The 24,250-nt window shown below is 44.6% G+C and overlaps 1 protein-coding gene across 3 annotated transcripts in view; it reads left to right on the top strand.

Annotated features, from left to right (window-relative positions):
* MCMBP (minichromosome maintenance complex binding protein) overlaps nucleotides 1-24,250 on the top strand; it is a 184,584-nt gene that overhangs the window by 22,463 nt on the left and 137,871 nt on the right. For 2 of the 3 annotated variants that reach the window (XM_078643928.1, XM_078643929.1), the window contains exon 2: nucleotides 2,557-2,642. In XM_078643928.1, coding sequence (XP_078500054.1) covers nucleotides 2,557-2,642 — 86 coding nt within the window. Of the gene's footprint in view, nucleotides 1-454; nucleotides 474-2,556; nucleotides 2,643-24,250 lie in introns of those variants that run through there. The other variant, XM_078643930.1, reaches the window with a different exon arrangement.

The following is a 24,250-nucleotide window of genomic DNA, read 5'->3' as shown; positions in this document are numbered from 1 at the left end:
GAGATGCACCGCTAATATTTGTTGATCTCTAATCATGAACACTCCAGCAGTTTTTCATCATTACGCACTAAGTTGGCGGAATGCTGCTAGATGATGTTGATTGGAGACGTGTGCTTCTTACTCCCAGGGAGTTAGTGATATCCACCAGATATCATTTTATATCACTTAAAATCCTACTATAGCATATCCTAACCCCTTTTTTTGCTTGTAGAAAGCAAGATTAAATCGCGATCCTTCTTGTACCAGATTTTGTACCGGATATTTTAAAGATGTGTGCACTTGGGCATTTTCCTTCCCTATGATTGTAATTTTTTGGGGAAATGTGTCACTTAGACCTTTTAGCGAGGTGCTGATGAGACCTATTGACCTTCTTTCTCCTGCCCAACCCTGCCCCCCAGGTCTATGTGCTGAGGATATTCGGGTAGATGAGTGGGTCCTGATGTAAAGAACTTTTCATGGACATGAGTACGTTGGTAAGTTGCTTCTTTACCAATAGCTTGATTGCAGGGTGTGGAGTGGTGCAGTAAGCTAGAGGAACAATTTCGTTGCCAGAGGTTGCCCAAATAAGCACAAGATGATTTAAGGAATGTGATGGACTCCTTTTCATTTGAGTGATATGTGATGCATGAAAGACTCTGGGTGATCACGAACCCTTATACAATAATATCCCAATATTTATTGGGAACTTAAAATGATTGGAGTTGATTGATGCAATGTTGATGTGAGCTGTGATAATGGTACCTAATTATATATTCAGCTGTCCTGTTAATTTGTTGTTCTATAAAAATGCGATGAAAAGTGTTCAATAAAAATATTACTTTACCTAAAAATTGAACACTAAGTAAATTATTCTGTATATTGCTTGATTGTTGAGCCCTGAGCATGTGCATTCCACACTGCTTCCTATAGAAGCCTATGACTGCTCACCCTAGCTACTCGTACAATCAAGTGCTAAAAGGGTATTCTTGGACCAATTTGCATAGCTGTAGTAGGACAGGCCCCAGATCACCATTGGCGAACCATCTCTACCACCATATAGGGGTCCAGTAGCCTCTTAATGCCATGTGGCCCTTTCCCCATACTGGGCCAGGCACACATATGGTGGTAGAGAGGAAATCATTTGGAAGTAGATTCTGCAAATCTATTAACCTGTAGACCCCCATCGTGCAGTTCTTGGTGTGCTGCATGCTTGATCACTGCAGTCTCTTTAGGATGCTGCAATGCATCCAGACATATTTTACATATAATACCCGTGTTTGAAAGGTATGCTTAATGATGTGAGAAATCCTCTTTGATGTCATAGTTGCCTAAACTCATAGGTAACCCCCAATGGCATACTTTGGATCTGTGTAAGATAATGGTGGTTTTCTTTGAGATAAGTATTATTCTGCTGCCTGGGCAGGACACACCTGGGGGAGGGTTTAACCTATTTCCACCACCTTAGCTAGAGAGCAAACAACATATCTGCAACCAACGTTTGTTAATCTTTCCTGATGCAGGACCCATCTACATCAACAACCAGTTCTCAATTTGTCAGCGGGGTATCGTTGAAGTAAATGCGTCGATTAGATTTAGTAGTCAACCGAAGATGAGGCAGGTCCTTGGAACAATGACCCAATGACCAATACAAGGCATCGCACAATATACATTTGAGGCTTACAACAACAGGATTTTATACTAGGCTGCTTGAAAATGGATTCATGTGGAAAGTAAGTGTGTGCACAGAATGTGGAACAGTCCGAGAGGAGAGCCCCACCCCAAGCACCATATTTTCAGACACTTCAGCCAAGTATGCAGCTTCAGCCAATGCACGCAAACACAAAAATATAGTGTGACTAAGTGTACTCTTGAGGAACTCATGTCCTAGTTAGTTGTTTGCAGTGGCAGAATAAAGTATTGGTCTGTTTGTCATAGGCTGCCCTAATAAGAGGTTAAGGCAGGGCATCGCAGATCAAGTTGCATTTGGTGTCTATTCGAGACACTTTTTTCATTTCCCAACTGCCTAAATTGGCACCAGATATCGCCCCATGGCAAGACAAACCCAGCCTTTGTAATTCCCCATTTCCTATCCCTTCCTGTTCTCTCCCCCCCCCCCCATATCTCCCTAATGGTAACCCTGCATATACAGGACCATGAGGTTAGTCACACTTTTTTTCCCTCTCTTCTCTGATTAGCTTGGCTCTGCTTAGCTACTGTCTACAATAGGGGTTTTCTTTGCTAACTCGTGTAAATGAGATGTTATTTCTGGATTTTAAAGAATGGACCTTTAACAAAGACATCCCTATGGGTGGTTTCAGTATAATTTTGAGCAATACAATGTTGGTCAAATGTCTTTCAACCAATCCCAGTAATCAGCTGAGGGTTTGAAAAGCTCCTCACCTTCATGTTTCCATGTTATCCTGACTGAAAGAGGTTGGTCTAGCCCTCCTTTCTCTGATGCTACCTCTTTAATGACTTTTATCATTAGCAGAGATTTAAAACTTGTTACAGTGTGCAGTGAGTAAATTAAGCACCTAAATCCATGTTAGTATACTTCTCATTCCTTTATATTTGTAGCTGAGAATGGGCCAAATCTGGACTGGCAGGTGAAGGTTACGGAATACTTCAACGAGAAGTTAAAGGAGAATGACGCAGTCAACTGGGTAAGTAGCATGCATGTCGCCCTTGGCGGTTGTCTTTTTTTACTTTGGGGGATGTTTAGACTGTTGTGGCAAATTAAACAAATACCTGATTTAGTGCTTGAAAAATGAGTTGCAGGTCACCTACCTTATGCTGTTAAATTAAGTGTGAAGAAGTGGGAGCAGGGTAATTTCTGACCACTGAATTGGGGTGGCTGCTCTTGAACAACAGAGGTTGTGCAACTAGGCTGTACTTTGTAGATTTGTATAAGACTTAGAAGTACATTTTTTTCCAGTTAAGTCAAATGGTGAAGTATATGATAGAAAAATATATCGACTGTGAAACCCAATCTACAATGAACATTCCAGGTATAAATATAGTAGAGGGAGGAGCGTACAAAAATATAATTTGGTTATGTGGGTATTTTGAAAATGTTTTGGCTTTTAGAGAAATCACACAGGATAAGATATAATGAGGAGTAAAATTGCAAACTGGTGAGTTAAAACGCTTCACCTATGTGCTGTTTTGGCTGTGCAATGGGTGCATTTGCATACATTCACAAATACTGATTATAGCAAATAACCTTTGTTTGCATGATATACCCTCAGAGATTTTTGCCCTATCCATTTTAACCGGATTAGAACTCTAACCAGTAGAAAAGTGCCTGTGCTCCCCCTTTTTACCATGGTTGAATTGGCATGTTCCTAATTGTTTTATGTAACTTACCTATAATTCCCTAGTATATGGTACAGAATGTACCCATGACCTGTAAGTTAAATGCCACTTGTAATCTGCAGCACCTACTGGGCCTTCCACTACAATAGCAGCGCAGACATGGCTTCAGGCATACCTTTGTAGTCTCTGTAGCAGTGTAAACCTGTCAAAATAAACCTAGAATTGCCATAGTACAGTACGGGACCCTGCTGTTGACCTTTTCTTGATATGCTGTGAGTCTCTTAAGTACTTCCCGTGGAATCCTGGAGGGCTTTAGAAGTGTACTTCTGTGGTGCATTGGGGCTTTAAGGAGTAAGCCAGAAGGTAACATCTTGGACTAGAGCAAACCTGCTTGGTGTATCGGACTGCACTCTAGCGTGGTCAACCTCAAATTGCACCTAGGTCCCAGTCTACCATGACCATTGAGTATTATCAGCACTTCGTGCTTTAGCTATTTCTTTGTGAAACTTTAAGTAATCTTCTATAGTTTTTATCATTTTGTTTATTCATTTGTGTTCTTTTTCCAATTCTGTTTAGAATCTTTTTTTGCATTTTCACTTTTACCATTTTGGGATTTCATAAATGCTGTACACATTGCCCTAAGCGAAGTCTGTCTGCTCTGTGCCATAGCTACCAGGGGGTTGAGCTCTGGTTAATGTAGTGAATGTGAGGGTTCACCCTGACAAGGCTTGCGATTTTTGTCCTTGAGGTGTCCCAATCCGAAAAAATACACTGGGCTAAGTAACAGGTTTTATAGCACCCTCACCTGCAAGCAGCAATATGTTTTGTCAAATAACAGGAAGTTATGCCCCCATCTTCATGTCGATGGCCTAGGAAGTCCCTTCATAACCGGTACAGAGGTGTGGAATTTAATAAAATATCTACTTGTCCATGGGGCAGTTTACTTCATATATCTACTTGTCTTCCAACAAAATCCTCTTGTCCCTTTGGTGCCATGTAGTGCGGTGACAAAATATGGCAGCAATCTCATTATATGCGCTCTGATATAACCTTTCTTTTTATGCCAGGGCTCATACAATAGTAGTGTTTGAAACCGTGCAATCCCCTTTGTTGCCATGTTTCCGCAGATCTACATACCGGGGCTGAAAGTAGTGGTAAGCAATAGATCCAGGGTTAGAATTCCCTTTTGAGCCTGTGCAAACCTACTAACTTACATGTTTTAAGGGTTTTCAACAATTCTTCTCTAAACTTTTCCCATTCTGAGAAATGTTGGAAATTCACTCCTGAAAATGGGAGACGTAATCCTTCTTCCAGAGTTGAGGAAAATGTGGTTGGAGGGAAAGTGAACTTGCAAACACTCAGATTTTTTTGAATGAGCAAATCACACATGCATATTTGCTCATGCTAAAATGCAGTTCATAAATATTTTCTAGGAGTACTATTTCTTGTCCTACTTATGTAAATTATTGGGAATTCACGAAAGCTGTACTTAATGCAAGAACATATACCATGGGTGTACTTGTGAGACTTTTTTAAATAAGTGGGCCCCTAATTTGGTCTGGCGTTGACCGTAACCTTTTGTGTTTATTAAAATGCTGTCTCGCTCTCTGTATCGGCTGGCGTCACTGTGAGTGACAGCATTTTGCTCTTTCACAAGGAGCATATTGGCACACAAAGTAGTTTTGTACAGTCCCAGTAACTACTGTGGCAGTGTGTGCTTTTTGACACCAAAAACAAATTTTGCTTATGCCAGTGTTTGTTATAATGGCGAGGGCCTGGCAGCTCCCATACCAATAATGTTTTACAAAAACCATGCCAAAACAAGACACACATTGACAAAACTAAAAAGCTGACCAATTTCACATCGACTGGCTTTGCCAATGCTGGTTTATTTTTGTTTCCCTTAATCTTATTGAAACTGGTTACACTGATTTTCCATTATGAGTATTCTTGGGGAAATACTAGCATGCATCAACCCATGTTACTAAATGATGCTGCAAAGAAATGGTACCTGAAATTTTACAGTAGTTTAGCAAAATGTTTTTTTTCCTGCTTTCATTTAATGATATAACAAGGAACAGTGGTTCCTGCGGACAATGTGTATGGTATACGATAATGATTAAGCTCCATGGCAATATTCATTGGTCAAAGTGTGTCAAAGAGAGACTCAGTACTAAACACAAGGAAGTTGAAAACAATTGCTGTTCATATAAATGTAATAAAGTTCATCAAAAGAAGTATATTCCTGTATAAGAACACAAAATGAACATATTGATGAGTTGCAGAATTATGGTATACAAAATACTGTTTTGTAAAGGTTACCAATATCTGGCTTGACGAGCTACAAGAGCAGAGGTCCAAAGATAACTAATGAAATTAGTTGTTAACCAATTAGAGTTCCTATTCTTATGTAGATTTCAGTTCATCCAATACAGTTTCAAAAAAGGGCTTCTCCCGCGTCTCAAAACTACTGTTGTTTGCACCCCTGAATCTAGTGTCCTTGGCATGTAGCAACCCAGCTTTGTTTTTCTTGCATATATGTGTAGCCCAGCCTCCACTGGCTGTTGTATTTAGACAGCAAACTAGCACGGAAACAACCTTTACTCCAAAGTTTTTACATTGTATAACATTTATTACGCATGTTTAGGTTTCGCTTGCACTGTGCTTATATATCTTGTATTTTTACATATCTTAAAATGGGGCTCTTATCAGTTTCCCTGGCCGAATTACTGTGTTCATTTGCTTGAAACTTTTTTTTTTTGTTAACTTACTCTGGCTGCGCGCATTTATGATATTCCTACTAAAGCTGTTCACACTGTTTAAGCCCCATTCACTGTCCAAATAAGATCTCTTCCCACGGAAAAGGCAGACCACTGATAACAGTATGCTAAAATGCTTGCCTTGTATGACTTAGTTGTGTAAACTAGATGCTTTAGCCTTAGAACGTGTATGGCATTTCCCATTCATGCCTCAGCACATTTTTTTTTTTTTTTCAACGTAATCTATTTGGTCATCAGCATCATCAAATAACTTTATTTCACATTTAAGGAAAAATGCATAAAAGTACATAGTACAAATAACATTTCAATAAATTAAGCTAAAAGAACACCATGAGTATACATTCTTTCTTAAAATCCTAAAAAGATAATAAACACCTACAATTCATTTCTATATAAAAGGTTATGTATGGTCAGTGATTAAGTGAGTTATGAGTTTTTATGGCTGCACATAAGAAGGAGGCCATTACAAAACACACAAGGTGTCTCTAGCTGTTGCATAAGGGACAGTGCAGTGATATGGCTGCAGAGGTTAAATTGCTTTAAAAAAGGAATAATGAATCTTTCTTTCCTTTACATAAAATTGTCAAAAAATAAAATCTGCATAATTGATTGTTTTGTCACAAGGTCAATGATCCAACTGATTCTGGGGGAAAAACATTTGCAGGATAGCCTAACATTAATATCACATAATTGAAACAGAATCTTGTCCGAATAAATCTATGACTGTTATTTTCTACAAAAGTAAGATAAAAAGATGGTCCATGTGAAGTAGGAGGGATTGCATTGTAAACAATTACTGTAGCTTTTTCTTTGTATCTGTTCTACCTATCTTGTGCACTTTTCTCTAGGAAAATCCCTTTTAAGCTCATCTTGCTCCAAGATTCACAGTGCTCCGGTTGAGCATAGAGATCCCTCAACCCCACCGATTCAAGGGTACGCCGTACATATTGTAGCCAAATAACTTTTGAGGCAGCTCCATTTTCATGATGTCCCACAAGATGGATTGGTTTGGCTGTGCCTCCTTCCGTTTCCATATAGAGAACCATAGTCGCAAATTGGCTAATTTTGATTGTATCCCTAATATATGCAATGCTAACTCTTCGGGACAGACAGTAATCTTTTGGCAAAGCTCTCTATCATTTGTAGGCTATCCTCGAGTTGTGCCCCAGATTGCTGCCCCATACGTTGCCAGAGAAACAGTTTTTGCCAAGTAAATTCTAACCATCTCATGTATGGTTTGTTACCCCTGTTAGAGGCAAATCTAAAAATTGCAGCTATAATTCATCTGTGTGACTCTTGAGGTCACCTTCAAATTCCAATCTGTTATTGTAAACAACCAAACCTAGATATGACAAGTTCTCTACATTTTCAATTTTCCTTTTCTCAATGTAATAATTTGCACTTTGTTTCCTTAGTTTCCCAATAGACATAACAAAAGACTTTGTTTTGTTAACATATCGATCTAGGTTCTTCATGTAGAGGGCATAGTTCGTAATACTCTTTTGTTAGGATAAGGGTGTTCGGGCAAGTAAAACCGCATCATCTGCAAACAGTAAAATTGGGTTGTATTCACTCTGCGTATCTATAGACTTTTCAAGCAAGATGTTATTTAGGCTATTATTATATAGCGAGAACAGAAAGGGTGTGAGTACCCAACACTGTCTAACACCGTTTGCAAGAGTAAAACGCCTAGTACATTCCCCTTGTTTGCCGTGACGTACCTTTGCAGTGGCTCCTATTTACCTTTGTCTAATAAAGCAGATAATTGTGGTGTCTTCCCCCCCCCCCCCACACCATTTGCTCCATAATATGCCCCAACTTGTGATTGTGTCAATCAAAAGCGGACGAAAGGTCCATAAATGCCATATAAAAAATTTCAGGCTTGGCCTGCGTATATTGTGCTACAAGAAGAGCCAAGTTCAAGCATTGGTCCACCATTCCTCTGCCCTTCCTGAACCCATATAGCAAGTATCCCGTTTTCAGCTGTCCATTCTTCCTTTCGGTTTAACAATACTCTTCCCATAACATTAGCAGTGCTGTCCATTAAGGCTATCGGGCGATAATTTACAGGATCGAAGCCATCACCTTTCTTGCATATTGGCACGCTTATTGATCCTTTCCATGACTGGAGAGGAACTGTAATACTGATCGTGTTAAACACGACTGTAAGGAAAGGGACCCAAAGCGATCTATTTATTAAAAATAGATCAGCAGGGACCCCTTCTGGGCCAGCTGCATTAAGAGGCATAGTTTGAGTCTGGGAATGTTATATCTCTTCCATTTTGAAAACCAAAGGAGTAATCGCTACAGAGGGTTCAGACCATTTGTCAGTGCTACCTTCCTTGTTTTTTTGGAAAATGCTTTTGAAATGATTGAACCAGGTTTCCTCATCAATAAACACATCTGTCGTCAGACCTCCCACCTCTTGCATAAAAAGGAATGTGTACAACCTCCCAGAATGACTTGCTATCGTTGCTAATAGCAGCTGCCCTTAATTTCCCCATGCTTCCAATCTCCGTTGTTTTTTCCGCTGCTCTCTATGTGATTTATAAATTGCTCCAAGTTTTTTAATTAGTAGCTTATTCCTAGGTTTTTCCTTTAGAGCATTATGTAAATTGTCGAACCAGCAATCGTTTTTCCTGTTTCATACACCTGATGGGCCAGTCAATTGTGTTTTATTGTGGTCTACAATTTTAATAAATACTTTGACTACCTGTTCGTTACTTGTCGGCAAATCTAAGCATGACTGGATCTCATTATAGTTAGTGGATATTAACCGTGTGAGGAAGATTTTCATCAATTTTATTCCACCTTAATGAACATCCATTTCGCCTGGCCAGAATTGGTTTAGGGATTGTGGCACTACTTCCTGTATGCCCTTGATCTTTCCACTGGAGGGTAGTGAAGATAATTGCATGATCACTAAATTCCGTCATCTTATTTATTTTAGTAGAAATATTTTCCTGACTTTTAGTTGTTGTTATATAGTCTATGGTTGAGGAGGAGCCTACTCTATAAAATGTAGGAATCATTTGTGTATTATTACGGACACTTTGGATTCTAAGTGCCAGACCATTAATATATTATTTAAGACATTTACATATGTGGTGTGTATAAAATGGCCTCCTAGCTCATCGGATTGTGCAATTTGTGGGCACATACGGTAATCTTCGTTCATGCATTTTGTTATATTAAAATCGCCCGCCCATAAGATATGGACTGGTTGTACTTGTGAGAGGATTACATCCTCCAGAGCATCTTCGAGTTCCTTAGCCACAGCCGTTGGATTATCAAAATTATTATTATAATAAATTTTTATCAACCAATTGATCGATAGTTACTATTTATCACGATCGTATAAAAATGTGGCGATTTATTAATAAAACGTTACAATTTAAATATTGCAGTGTTAATAATACATCATAATAGACCACCTTTTGCTCTCCCTTTCACTGATGGTAAAGCTGGGGTGTGCAAACATCGATACCCGTTTAGATAGATTGGGTCCACCTCCCATGCTTTGTTCCCCTGATTATTTACACTGTTGAGAGTGGGTCATCATTTATTTAAAGATTGATATAAGAAACCTAGTGGAACTACATATATTTGTGAGCTGGAAGTGCGACCTATAGGGAGCCGGGCTAACAGTTCGCCTACAACTATTTGGTCATTATGATCACATTCTAAATGTTGTAGTAAACATTGCACGTTAAAAATAAAGTTAATATACAAGAGCTAGGTATATTTTGCTACTAAACAGGCAGCCACAAGAGCAGTTAACTTGCAGGCAACAGGATCATGATTTGAATGGTGCAGCAGGTGCAGTAGCACCGGCCCAAAAGTTGTCAACTCCTCTAAACCAATAATATTGCTATATTTGATTACTAAACAGGCAATCACAATTACCTTGCAGTTAAGAGGAACTTGACTTGAATGGTGCAGCAGGTGCAGTGGCACCAGGGCCAAAAGCTGTACACCGAAGACACCATCCGCACGATGAACTCCATCCACTCGGGATCACCAACCGACCCCTGCCCTCGCCACGTCTTCAACAAGGCCGACTCCGTCATCGCACCCCATCTCCGGGACATCATCAACACCTCCTTCGACACCGCCACCTTCCCAGAGAGCTGGAAGCACGCCGAACTCAGCGCCCTACTGAAGAAACCATCAGCGGACCCCACCGACCTCAAAAACTACCGCCCCATCCCGCTCCTTCCATTTCCTGCCAAAGTCATCGAGAAGACCGTCAACAGACAGCTGGCCGCCTTCCTCGAGATGAATGGATCCCTCGACCACTCAGTCCGGCTTCCGGGCCAACCACAGCCCCGAGACCGCCCTCATCGCAGCCACCGACGACATCCGAGCCCTGCTCGACAACGGGGAAACAGCTGCCCTCATCCTCCTGGACCTCTCCGCAGCGTTCGACACTGTCCGTCACCGCACCCTAGTGCAGCGCCTGAACAACATCGGAATCCAGGAGAAGGCACTGGAGTGGATCATCTCCTTCCTCGCTGGAAGAACACAGAGAGTCCGCCTCCCCCCGATCCGAGGCCACCGAAGTCATCTGCTGCGTACCACAAGGTTCCTCACTCAGCCCCACGCTGTTCAACATCTACATGAGCCCCCTCACGGCCATCGCACACCAACACAACCTCAACATCCTCTCCTATGCCGACGACACCCAGCTGATCCTCTCCCTCACCAACGACCCCCGCAACCGCCAGAACCAACCTACACGAAGGGATGAAAGACGTAGCCGAGTGGATGATGAACAGCCGCCTGAAACTGAACTCAGATAAGACGGAAGTCCTCATCCTGGGATCATCACCTCCGCCTGGGACGACTCCTGGTGGCCCCCTGCCCTGGGCAGTGCACCCAAACCAACGGACCACGCATGCAACCTGGGCTTCATCCTGGACTCCTCCCTCTCGATAACCAGACAAGTCAACGCCGTCTCCTCGTCATGCTTCAACATCCTAAGCATGCTACGCAAGAACTTCCGGTGGATCCCCAACGGAACCAGGAAGACGGTCACCCAGGCCCTTGTCACCAGCCGACTGGACTACGGCAACTCCCTCTACGCCGGAACCACAGCCAAACTCCAGAAAAGACTCCAGCGCATTCAGAACGCCTCAGCACGACTCAGCATGGACATCCCCCGACACAGCCACATCGCCGGACACCTGAGACCTGCACTGGCTCCCCGTCAGCAAGAGAATCACGTTCCGACTCCTCACCCACGCACACAAAGCTCTCCACAACCAAGGCCCCAGATACCTCAACGACCGCCTGACCTTCTACACTCCCACCCTCCAGCTACGATTGACCAGCCACGCCCTCGCCGCCGTTCCCCGCATCCGAAGAGCCACAACAGGAGGAAGATTTTTCTTTTACCTGGCTGCCAAGACGTGGAACTCCCTCCCCATCCACCTCCGCCTGACCCAAGACCACCTCTCCTTCAGGAAGCAACTCAAGACCTGGCTGTTCGAGCAGTAGAGGACCCCCCCCCTCCCCCAAGCGCCTTGAGACCCTCCGGGTGAGTTGCGCGCTATACAAATGCTTTGATGATTATTGGGACCCCACTAAACCCAGATTATTGCTAACATGTGAAACTAAACATGCAGTCACAGGTGCAGTTATCTTGCAGACAAGGGGGTCATTATTTCAATGATGCACCGGTGCCAAAAGTTGTCATAACACCTCTAGACACCAAATATTGCTATTGTATTCTAATTGCATTTATATAGTGCTTACTACCCCTGATGAGGCATCAAAGTGCTTTTTTGGCAAGTAGCCAGTTACTCCTAAACCCATAAAGGATTAGTGGTGTCTTAGTATAGTGAAAAAACTAAAGTAATTTGAGAGGTGGATATTTTAGTTATTTGGATTGAGAAGGATAGCGGAGGGATAGAAGAGGGCAAAAGGTTTGCATTTATTTAGCTCTTGCTACCCCTAATGAGGTGTTGAAGCACTCTTTCCGCGAGTAACACGCTATTCCATAACCCATAAAGGATTAGTGGTGAATTAGTATAGTGAAAAATTAAAGTAATTTGAGTGGTGCATATGTTAGCCAGTTATTTGAATTGAGAAGGAAAACAGAGGGATAGGAGAGGGAAAAAGGTTTGCATTTATTTAGCTCTTGCTACCCCTGATGAGATGTTGAAGCGTTTTTTCAGCGAGTAGCGCGCTACTCCGCAAACCCATAAAGGATTAGTGGTGAATTAGTATAGTGAAATATGGCATTATTTGAGTGGTGGACATGTTAGTCTTGTGTTCGGATTGAAAAGGATAGTGGAGGGATGTTTTGGAGCTCATAGAAGAAGGAGGCTTAGGATGAGTAAAAGGAAGGTTAAGGGGAAAGAGTCAGAGGTAAGGGTTTAAAAAGGCTAGTTTTGGGGGATCGGAATAGTAAAAGAGGTATGAGATTATGCAAGGGGTGGTAGAGTAGGAAGAGTCTAGAAAGGGTTATTTTGGGGGTCTGGGGTTTGGGATGAATGAGCGTGGGGAGATAAAGGATATATTGATAAAGGTATAGGGTGAGAAGTAGGGTAGTGCATTGGATATGCTGAATTAGAACAAAAGTAATATATAGATCCATAAGTACAAAAAAGGTATATAGATGCATAAAGAAACAGTAGTATATCTTTCAAGTGTCGTACTTTAAATTAGTTTTATTTATATATGTTTTTTGTAATTCAATAGTGAAGCAATTGTAGATAAATGGTTATGGTAAAATATGTACTTATTTATGCAGTCACCTATATACATGGTAAAAACATAGAATAGTGTAACTTTAAGTAATATGTACGTTTGTTAAGCAGAACTAATGAATATCTATTTTTAAACCTAATAATTCTATACATTTCTACAAAGCAATACACAGTTACATATCTATAGTACAAATATATTATACAGAGGTATATGCTGTATATTTCTGTTTGCGTATGGTGGTTTTGTGGGGAAGAGCCAATTCTTGAGTCGTTTTCTGAAGATAAAGTGGTTCTTCGTGGATCTTATGTTGGGGAGTAAGGAGTTCCATAGTTTGGCTGCTTAAACAGAGAAGGATGTGCCACTCATGTTTTTTTCTTGTACGCTGCAATTTTGAGGTGAGTTGCCACTCTAGAGTAGAGATTCCTTTGTTGAATGTGTTTGGTGATTTTATCCCTGATAAAGAGCAGTCCTGTTCCATGTAACTGCGGGTGATTCAAAGCAGCTTGAACGTGGATCTTCTGGCAACCGGTAACCAATGCAGAGCTTTAAAGTCAGGGGAGATGTGGTCTTGCAGTTTTATATATGAGTAGTGTCATCCGAGTTATGTATCCATCGTAGTCTTTTCGTGGTGGTTAAGGGTGATCCGTGGCAGAGGCTATTGGCGTAATCGACTTTGGACAGAACAAGGTTGATGGTAGCCTGGACCTTGTGTAGAAATCCCAAATTGGGGAAGATTCGTCGCAGAGTTTTTATAGTTAACAAAGCTTGATCTTGCTAGTTTGTTCTCTTGGGCATTAATTGATAGCTTGGCATCCATGGTCATTCTAAGGTTTCTTACTTCCTTCGATACTTTAGGAGGTGTTCCCAGATCATCAGGTCACGCGGCGAGTGGGTCTTAATGTGTTCGAGGCATATGAGCTGCAGATTACACACTGTGCATAGATCGCCACCTAGTGTTTGGCCCGGATGTTTGCAGTTTGTTTTTGTCCTGAAAAGTTCTTTAGAAGTCACGAGATAGGTGACTCCTCCTTTGGGCCACATTGCGCATGGGCATCGGCTCCATCCTCAGATTGTTTTTTTTCCGCCATTGGGCTCGGATGTGTTTCCTGCGCTCAGGTTTGGAACCGAATTTCCTTCGGCGCGCAATCCTCACCCAGTTTGACGGTATTGTTTTGATCGCGCTCCACATCGACGCGATTCTTCACCACTTCGTCGGTCGCCGTCGAAGGCCTTCGGGCCTACCTGGGCCTTACTCTCTGGCTCATGGAAAGGACGCCATTCAAGAAGTATCCTCGATGTGGGTTGAAGTTTCCCCACACAGATCTACATGAGGTGTGCACCTTTGCCTCTCACCGGAGCATGAGGCCAAAGACTGTACCACCTGTGCCTCTTTCCGCTCCAAAAAGACTATTCGGGACCGACTAGCTTGAAGAACTATGGCTCGTTCGTCCGCTTCGATCTCCAACGACATCTTTGAAAAGGGCGTCGACGTGCCAGAACACCAGCAGGCTGAAAAAAGTGCCAGCTCCTCTGATGCCGAAGACTCAGACGTCAAGGACATCACTCCTGCTCAATGGGTCATAAGTAAGACCGTCGACCCCAACCCTTCAACACCCTCAAAAAAGGCTTCGGTCACACCCTCGCCTTCGGGCCGGGTGCACACCGAGAGACTGCTTCCCACGCCCCGCCTTCTGGCCCGGCAAAGAAGCCTACTAAGCCTTCAGGCAGCTCGGGCTAGAGTCAGCCTATTCCCGGTGCCGATCCCATACCAACACCGAAGAAGAAGCCATCTTCCTCAACCACGCCGACCGCTGCTCCGGCACCTAAGCACTCGGCGCCGAAGACTGGCACTGGCTCATCGATGCCGAAACCGCACTCGGAGCCGAGTAAAAAACTGCCTAATGGTCCCAACTCACACGCTTCAGAGCCGAAAACACCCGGAACCGAAAAAACACCTTCCGGTAAAAGACATTTTGAAAGATCATACTTCTAAGCCAAAAGACTCTAGACCAGCTACCGAGTCGGTGCCGAAAAAACCTCCGGAACCGAAAACTTTGACGCTGAAGGATCTGCCCTACACAGAAGAACCTTTTACAGCAGATCCTACTCAAAAGACTCTTGTAAAGGATCCTAAGACTGGCCAACTAGCTCTTAGCTCCAGGAAGAGACCACTAGAGGCACCTGGACCGCCTCCTCCTCCTCCTCCTCCAAAGAAGAGACCTTGCAACCTCTCCATTAAGGGACCCTTCTCCACCACCTTCCCATACTGTTCCTCCTCCTACACCTCCTCCACCGCATCATTCGCCTACACCATCCACTAATCCAGAGGATGATGTAGATACAGAGACTGATGACAGGTGGGAGTGCACATGACCCAGTAGGGACCAATAGCCCCCCCCCCCCCCCCTCAGTCACCTAACCCATGGGATGATTACACCCCTGATGTGCCTTACCCCAAGACGATGTATATCCTTCCAGGCCTTCCCCACCAGAGGACACTATAGGATTTAACCTACTAGTCCAGAAAGCTGCCCAGTACCATGGGGTTGACTTGCACACCGATACTGTGGAGGTAGATTTCCCATTGGACACTTTTGATAATACACAAATGTCCACTGCCATTTTGCCAATGCTTAAAGGGGTCATTAAGCACGCAACAGAGGTATTTAAAGATCCTGTCAGGGCTCGGGTCTTCAACCCTCGCATTGAGAAAAAATACAAAGCTGACCCTACAGATCCAGTTTACATTAGAGGTCCAGCACCATTCGGTTCTTTAGTAGTATCCAATGCACGTAAACGTGCTAATTCACAGACATCAGGTGAGGCCTCACCACCAGATAAGGAATCTAAACTCCTTGACGCCTCTGGTAAGCGCACGGCGTCACAGGCAGCTAACATATGGCGCATTGCCAATACTCAAGCGTTGTTGGCAAGATATGACAGGGCACATTATTATGAACTGGAGTCCATAATGCAGCATCTACCAGACAAGTATAAAAATAGGACCAATGAACTCATACAAGAAGGTAAAAATATTACTAATTCTTCCATTCGTTGTGCCCTAATGCTGCAGATACTGCCTAAAGGGCAATCAATACCAGTACTTTTTTGCGTAGACATGCATGGCTACGTATTTCAGGTTTTAAACCTGAGGTACAAAATTTCATCCTCAGCCATTTGATGAGACACATTTATTTGGCCCTAATGTCGAGAAAATGAAAAAAGACACCGACACAGCAATAATCTATGGGAGCCTTGCAGCTGCAAGCTCCCAGACGTTCTTTTCGTCGCTCATCCTATAGAGGCAACGCAAGAGGCTACTCCTCCGAAAGCCCCTCCACTTCCTACAAGACCCCTATCCAATCCATATTCACTAGGGGCTACCTGAGAGGGGGTTACAGGGGTAACCACAACAAAGGCGAGGCAAAACCAACAACTCCCGCTCTGCCTCCACCCCTACCCAATGACTTTCCTCTCCTTCCCCCCCAACATTCCACTCCTGTGGGGCGAAGACTGCAACAATTCCTTCCTGCCCGGACCAACATCACATCAGATAGGTGGGTGCGACAAGTCGGTTTACTGTCTAGAACTAACATCTACCCCCCCAAACATACCACCCAAACAGCGTCCAATGTCACAAGAACATCTATCACTGTTCAAGCAAGAAGTAATATCTTTGCTAGAAAAAAGTGCAATAGAACCAGTTCCTCTGTACCAACAAAACAAGGGGATTTACTCCCTATACTTTCTTATCCCAAAGAAGGATGGCTCTCTAAGGCCTATTCTAGACCTTAGACCGCTAAACATATACATACAGTCAGACCATTTTCACATGGTCTCACTCCCAACAAGTCCTTCCTCTCCTGTTACAAAACTACTTCCTTGCTACTCTAGATCTCAAGGACGCATACTTCCACATTTCCATTCATAAAGCTCACAGGAAGTATCCCAGATTTGTAATCAATGGGCAGCACTATCAGTTCAAAGAACTCCCATTCGGAGTCACAACAGCACTAAGAGTCTTCACCAAGTGCCTAGCAGTAGTGGCAGCACATTTACGAAGACCACACATCCACTTCGTCCCGTACCTCGACGACTGGCTCACAAAAGCCAGCTCATACAACCAGTGTGTGGAACACACTCATACCAAAATCCAACTGCTCCACAACTTGGGGTTCACAATAAACCAGACCAAGTATCATCTGCAACCATCCAAAGTACAACAGTACCTCGGTGCCACAATAAACACCTCAACAGCGCTAGCTTATCCCACTCCAGCGAGGATAGCCAGCATGCAAACACTTCTCACAAAGTTTCAGCCCAAACACTCCCTTCCAGCATGAGTGTTCATGCAGCTCATAGGGATGATGGACTCTTGCATTTTCATAGTCCCCCATGCAAGACTTCAAATGCGTCCTCTACAAGAGTGCCTATCACGTCAATGGAACCAGGCTCAAGGTCAATTAGCAGACCTAGTATTGGTAGACGGTCGGACTCCTCGCTCTCTGCAGTGGTGGAACACCAAAAACCTTTCCAAGGGGCGACCGTTCCTAGAGCCAGTTTCTCAGATAATCTTGACAACGGACGCATCGTTCTCCGGCTGGGGGGGCCCACCTACTGCAAAACACCATGCAAGGCAGGTGGACACCGCAACAAAAGCTACTTCACATCAATCTGGAGTTACTAGCTATATTCCTAGCATTGAAAGCTTTCCAACAGCAAGTATCAAACTAAGCTGTGTTAGTCCGCACGGACAACATGACAGCCATGTATTACATAAAGAAACGGGGCATAACACACTCCCTGCAACTCTCTCATCTAGCACAAAACATATGCCGGTGGGCTATACCTCAAAACATATTCCTCTTAGCCCAGCATGTCCCGGGAGTACAAAATACCATAGCAGACAACAGATCCACGAGTGGGAACTTCATCCGCAAGTTCCTCAACCATTCTTTCAGATGTGGGGACAAACCTCTTTGCCACCCACAAAAACGCCAAATGCCCAAGCTTTGCCGCCAGATATCCACACCCACTGTTCAAAGGCAAGGCGATATGGATGAACTGGTCAAACAAATTTGCGTATGCTTTTCCACCTCTACCACTCATGCCACTAGTAGTACGCAAACTACATCAGCATTCTCTGACCCTCATCCTAGTTGCTTCAACGTGGGCCAGACAACTGTGGTACACCACACTGCTTCAACTGTCTGTAGTACCGCACCAAAAACTATACCTGTCTCCACGCCTTTTTAACACAGAACCGTGGAGAGATCAGGCACCCGCACCCAGCTCAGCTCAACCTTGCGATCTGGCTCCTGAAATCCAAATTCTAGGATATCTTAACCTTCCTCCAGACTGCATGAATGTCATAAAAAAAGCTAGACGTCCAACCACTAGAGCATGTTATGCAGCTAAGTGGAAACGCTTTGTAATATATTGTCACAACAACAATATTAATCCCCTAGACGTGTCTGTTCAACACATCATAGGATACTTACTGCATCTCCAAAGATGTAACTTAGCCTACACGTCTATTAGACTGCATCTTGCTGCAATAGCAGCATATCTGCAAAACAAACAGCATCTATCTCTGATCAGAGTGCCTGCTATTAAAGGCCTTAAGAGGATAATTCCTCCCAGAGTACCACCTTCACCTGTGTGGAATTTAAACATTGTTCTCACACGACTAATGGGACCTCCCTTTGAACCCTTACATAAATGTGAACTGCAATTTTTAACATGGAAGGTTGTGTTCCTAGTAGCTATTACTTCACTGCGGAGAGTTAGTGAACTACAAGCACTAACCATTCAAGAACCCTTCTTGCAAATGCATAACAATAAGGTTGTTCTCCGTACTAATGCAAAATTCCTGCCCAAAGTCATTTCTCCCTTCCACCTCAGTCAATCTGTGGAACTGCCTGTTTTCTTCTCGCAGCCACAGACCGTAGCAGAAAGAGCTCTTCATACTCTAGATGTCAAAAGAGCATTGCTATACTACATCGAGAGAACACAACTTCTTGTGTCTTTCTCACCACCACATATGGTAATCCCATTTCTAAATCTGGGATAGCTAGATGGATTGTCAAATGCATACAGATTTGTTACCACAAAGCTAAAGGTACATTATCTGTTCCCCCTAAAGCCCACTCTACAAGGAAATGGGGGCTTCAATGGCATTTTTAGGGAACATTCCCCTAGATGACCTCTGCAGAGCAGCTACATGGTCTACACCGCACACATTCACAAAACATTATTTTTTAGATGTGCAAACCAAACAAGCTAATGTGGGCCAAGCTGTTCTCAAAACATTATTTCATTACTGCAACAGATATGGGTGGTCGCCGCTAAGAGTGGGTACTGCTATACAATCTATGCACAGTGTGTAATCTCCAGCTCATATGCCTCGAACGGAAAATGCTACTTACCAGTATGCATCTGTTCTTGGCATGTAGAGCTGCAGAGTTGCACACGCCCACCCGCCTCCCCGGCTACCCTTGTCTGTTCCAGTATTATCTTAATCAGATACAGCTTACATGGACATCCTTCCTTTTCTTGCAAAGTGTTAGGATTCCCGAGTGGTCCTCTTTCTCTTGCCATGTCTGGGAGCCCATGTGACCTGCTGGGGCGGAGATATAAGCTCCTTTCTCCTTGCCCCCAGTGCTTGATATCTAGTCGTTTTGGTTCCTGGTCTTTGGCTAGGGGCTGTTTGTAAATTTGGGACTTTTGCCGTTGCTCACTGGCTCGTTATTGCAGTTTTCCTGGCTCTTGGGTTCCCTTGTCTGTCCCCTTTATTGTGTTTTCCCTGTTCCTGACGATCCCTGCATTTTCATTGGTCCTTTGGGTTTTGTTGTGCTTTGTGTTGTCCTTTCGTGTTCGTTCATGTGTTTGTCTTTTGTTGAGCCTTTTAACCCGGCTGGGTAGACAAAAGAGTTTCTGGGGCTCCAGTACTCTTGAATGTGACAGGTGGTCCGGCTGGATTACCGTCACTAATCTCTATTGTGTGTGTTGAACGCTCCGAATAAGCACTTCCGCATTTCCGCATTGTTTTCCATTCTCTCCACATCGTTGTGTGGAGGCGGAGTGCTGTTTCGGGCGCATCCGGGTTTAGCAAGAGTCACTGCTACGCCGGTGGCTTACAGCGTTCTGTCCCTTGTCTTTTTTCCCTCTCCCTTGAAAGCTCCGAGCGCTTCCTTGCCTTGAAATACGGAGGTTTTTTTTAGTCGTTATCACGACTTTTTCCTCCCTATACCCGGGGGCTTTTGTGATATATGGAGCGATTTCCCCAGCGCTAAGACACCTTTACTCCTGTCCCCTATCTTCCTGCTGAGACCTCACCGAATTCCTCCTCGCCGGAGATCTCCACTGGTCAACTAGCAAAGCGCTTGTGGGTAAGGAGGAGAGAAGGGGTGGTGTGGGATGTGGTAAGAGAAAGAGGTGCTACATTGTATTTATTTGTACCATATGTGGTGGACAGTGATTTAATTTTGTCCCTATAGGTGCAGTTTGTGGAGAACATCGGTCTTTGCAGCAAGTCCCTAGAAAGATCCCGGGGATCCCTTGTCTGTCACACCCCCTTTACCCGCCCCCTGTCAGTTGTCCCTCTGTCGACCCATTGGATTATACCTTTGTGGGTCGCTTATGGGCAGGGGCAGTGGAACGGGGTAATCGTCGCTCCTGCATTGTATGGGCATAGCTGGAAAGGAACCAACAGAATATCAAGCCCAAGTCATATTTACAGTGCCTGAGCGACGATGGATGAGTCTGGGGGGGCCACGGGTGGTACGGCTGTGGGTCCCACTTTACAGGATGTTATGGGTGCGTTATCTGCCCTACAGGAGCAGATACATGAATTAAGGCAGGAGAATGTTGCCTTGAAACAGGAAGTCTGGGCATTGAGTAGTAGGGAGAAAGGGCCGCATAGGACTCAGGCTCCGGTTTTACAACCCGCCACCTTTCAATATGGGGGTGGGCAGAGCTCCAGTAGCGGAGTGCCTGTAGCAGTTACGGTGAATACTCCTGTTTCCGTGCCGTTGGCTCCACCAGAGAGATTTACGGAGGATAGCGCGAAATTTGGCACTTTCATGAATCAGTGCCAATTACATTTTTTGTGTAAACCAACTGCTTTCCCTAACGATTCGGCCAAAGTAGCTTTCACGATATCGTACTTGGCTGGTACTGCTGCCCAATGGGTGATACCCCTTGTAGAGAGAGACGATCCGGTGTTGGTTGACTATCCTTCGTTTAAGGAATTGATGCATGGGTTGTTTGCGAAACATGCCTTTATGCAGGCAAGTGACGTAGAGCTCCTGAAGTTAAGGCAGGGTAGACAGGATTTGTTGACGTATATTTCCACCTTCAACCGTCTTGTGTCCGAAACCCATTGGCCTGAGGATAAGAGGACCTCATTGTTTTATCAAGGTCTTTCCGAGGATCTTAAGGATGTGGTGTCACAAGTGGTGGATCCTCCGGTTGATTGTGCGGCCTTTATAGATCTTGTGGTCAAGTTGAATCATCGTTTGTCCGAGAGACGGGGGGAGAAAAGCCGTTACCTGGCGTCTCGGGGGGTGGGGGGGTTGTGAGGCCAGATAATAAGACAACTGGAGCAGGAGAGGCAAAGACAGTTTCTGAACCGATGGAAATAGGCGGTATAAGAGGGCCATTGTCTAACGACGAAAAGAAACGTCGGCGGGAATTGAATCTGTGTTTGTATTGTGGCCAAGGGGGGCACTTTGCTCGAGAGTGCCCAGTGAAGCCATCTGGCGTCTATTATAGTCAGAAAGTGGCCTGTTTGTATCATGAGAGGACGGAGAGACAGTATGAGGTGCTCGGAACTGTAGACAGGGCACCTAGGCACTTCATTATAAATGCCCATTTGTTGCTCCATAGGGATAACAGAGTGCCAGTATCTGTGTTATTGGACTCCGGGGCTACAGGGAATTTTCTTGACATCACGCTGGCAGAAAAGTTGAGGATTCCTTGTTGTAAAAAAGACCAGCCAGAACTTGTGAGGGCAATAGATGGTACCGAATTAACATCTGGGTCTATCACTAGGAGGACAGCGCCTTTGTGTTTGGTGTGTGAGAACGGTCATTCGGAGATGGTGTGCTTTGATCTAATAGATGCCCCTTCTTTTGGTTTGGTGTTGGGTGTGCCATGGCTACAGGAGCACAATCCTAGGATAGATTGGGTGCAGCGGTTAGTGTCTTTGGATTCATCTCATTGTTTGAAGCACTGCTATCAGGAGGCAGGCAAGAGGGAGTTGTCGTTGTCTTGTGCCGCCACTGACGTGGATGTCGTACCATTACAATACCAGGCATATAAAGAAGTGTTCGACATCGATCAGGCGCAGGGCTTACCCCCTCATAGATCGTTTGATTGTAAGATCGATTTGATACCAGGGGCACCTCTCCCCTGTAGTCGGGTGTATGCTCTTTCAGAACCAGAGGAGTTGCATCTCAAGAAATATCTTGATGAAATGTTGAGACTGGGTTTTATTCGTCCCTCCTGTTCGCCGGTTTCATCTGCCATCTTCTTTATTCCTAAGAAGGAAGGCACCTTGCGGGCATGTGTGGATTATAGAACATTAAACAAGGCCACGGTTAAGAACAAATACCCGCTTCCACTCATTCCTGTGTTGTTAGATCAGCTCCGCAGGGCAACGGTGTTCACCAAGTTGGACTTGCGGGGTGCTTACCATCTAGTGCGTGTGCGCTCGGGTGATGAGTGGAAGACGGCTTTTAAGACCAAGCATGGTCTGTATGAATATTGCGTGATGCCGTTTGGATTATGCAATGCGCCGGCGGCCTTCCAGTTCTTTATTAACGAGGTGCTTCGGGAGTTCCTGGATCGGAGTGTAATTGTATATCTGGATGATATCCTAATCTTTTCTGAGACAGGGGTTGATCACCAACGGCATGTGACCCAAGTGCTGCAGAAACTGCGGGAACATCATTTATACGCAAAGCTAGCGAAGTGTCAGTTTAGCACTACTCAGGTGGAGTTCTTGGGGTTTGTGGTTTCAGCAGGAGGGGTTCGGATGGATCCAAGAAAGATTGAGGCCATTATCACCTGGCCTGTTCCAACATCAGTGAAACAGATACAGGTACTATTGGGATTCGCCAATTTTTATAGGCGTTTTATTTCCCATTTCTCTGATGTTGTGGCCCCCCTGACGTGGTTGTTGAGAAAGGGGGTTGCTTTTGTGTGGTCTTCAGCGGCTCAAGAAGCCTTTCAACGGTTGTTGGAAAAGTTCACGTCTGCACCTGTCTTGGTACATCCTGACCCTGCCTTGCCTTTCTTTGTGGAGACGGACGCCTCGCTCTGTGCGGTAGGAGGGGTGTTGTCCCAGAGGGATGGCGAGACCGGTTGTATGCATCCCATTGCCTATTTTTCTAAGACTTTACGGCCAGCGGAGCGTAATTACACCGTGGCTGAGAGAGAGCTGCTGGCAGTTAAATTGTCATTTGAGGAATGGAGGCATTACCTGTGGGGGGCCCGGCACACCATCACGATCTATACGGATCATAAGAACCTGGAGTTCTTTCGTTCTGCACGTGCTTTGACACCACGCCAGATGCGTTGGGTTCTTTTCTTTAATGAATTTGATTTTATCACGTACAGGCCCGCAGCACAGCAGGTGAAATCGGATGCTCTATCCCGTATCCATGTAGACTCTAAGGAGCTGGGACAGGGCAGGGAGGACAGGCCTATGATTTCCAGCGACAGAATAATTGGGGTGGTGGACGGTGAGGACTTTGTCTCACGTGAGGGACCAATTGTGTAAGACGGATTTAGTCCCATGGTTGTCATTACCCCAAGTCACAGTTCAGGACGGCCTGTTGTATAATGGAGACCGGCTGTTCGTTCCCCCTACATTGAGAGAACAGGTCTTGGAATGGTGTCATTCGTCTGCTTTGGCGGCACATCCTGGGATACCGAAAACAAGAGAGATGTGCATGCGGTGGTTTTGGTGGGAAACACTGGCACAGGATGTCCAGGGGTATGTGTCAGCTTGTCCGGTGTGCGCCATCAGCAAGCCTACTCACTGTAAGCCGTCAGGGCTGTTACATCCCTTGGAGGTTCCTCCCGCTCCATGGCATACCATCAGCATGGATTTTGTGACCGAGCTTCCATCTGTTACCGGTTTTACCGCCATCCTTGTTGTGGTTGATTTGTTTACAAAGATGTCTCATTTCATTCCGCTTCCTCAGATCCCTACGGCCAGAGAGTTGGCTTTAGTGTTTAGGTCATCCATAGTTCGGATACACGGGCTGCCTTCTGCAGTGGTGACAGATCGGGGGCCCAGTTTGTGTCCCATTTCTGGAAGGAGTTGTGTTCGGTGTTAAGAGTGGAGATCAGATTGTCGTCTGCGTATCATCCGCAGTCTGATGGCCAGACTGAGCGCACTAATCAGACCATGGAGCAATATCTCAGGTGTTTAATATCTTCCCTGGCATGCG

The sequence above is a fragment of the Lissotriton helveticus genome, chromosome 5_1 (assembly GCF_964261635.1).
Source record: "Lissotriton helveticus chromosome 5_1, aLisHel1.1, whole genome shotgun sequence".
NCBI lineage: Eukaryota > Metazoa > Chordata > Amphibia > Caudata > Salamandridae > Lissotriton > Lissotriton helveticus.
This window is presented reverse-complemented; position numbering and strand designations above follow the sequence as displayed.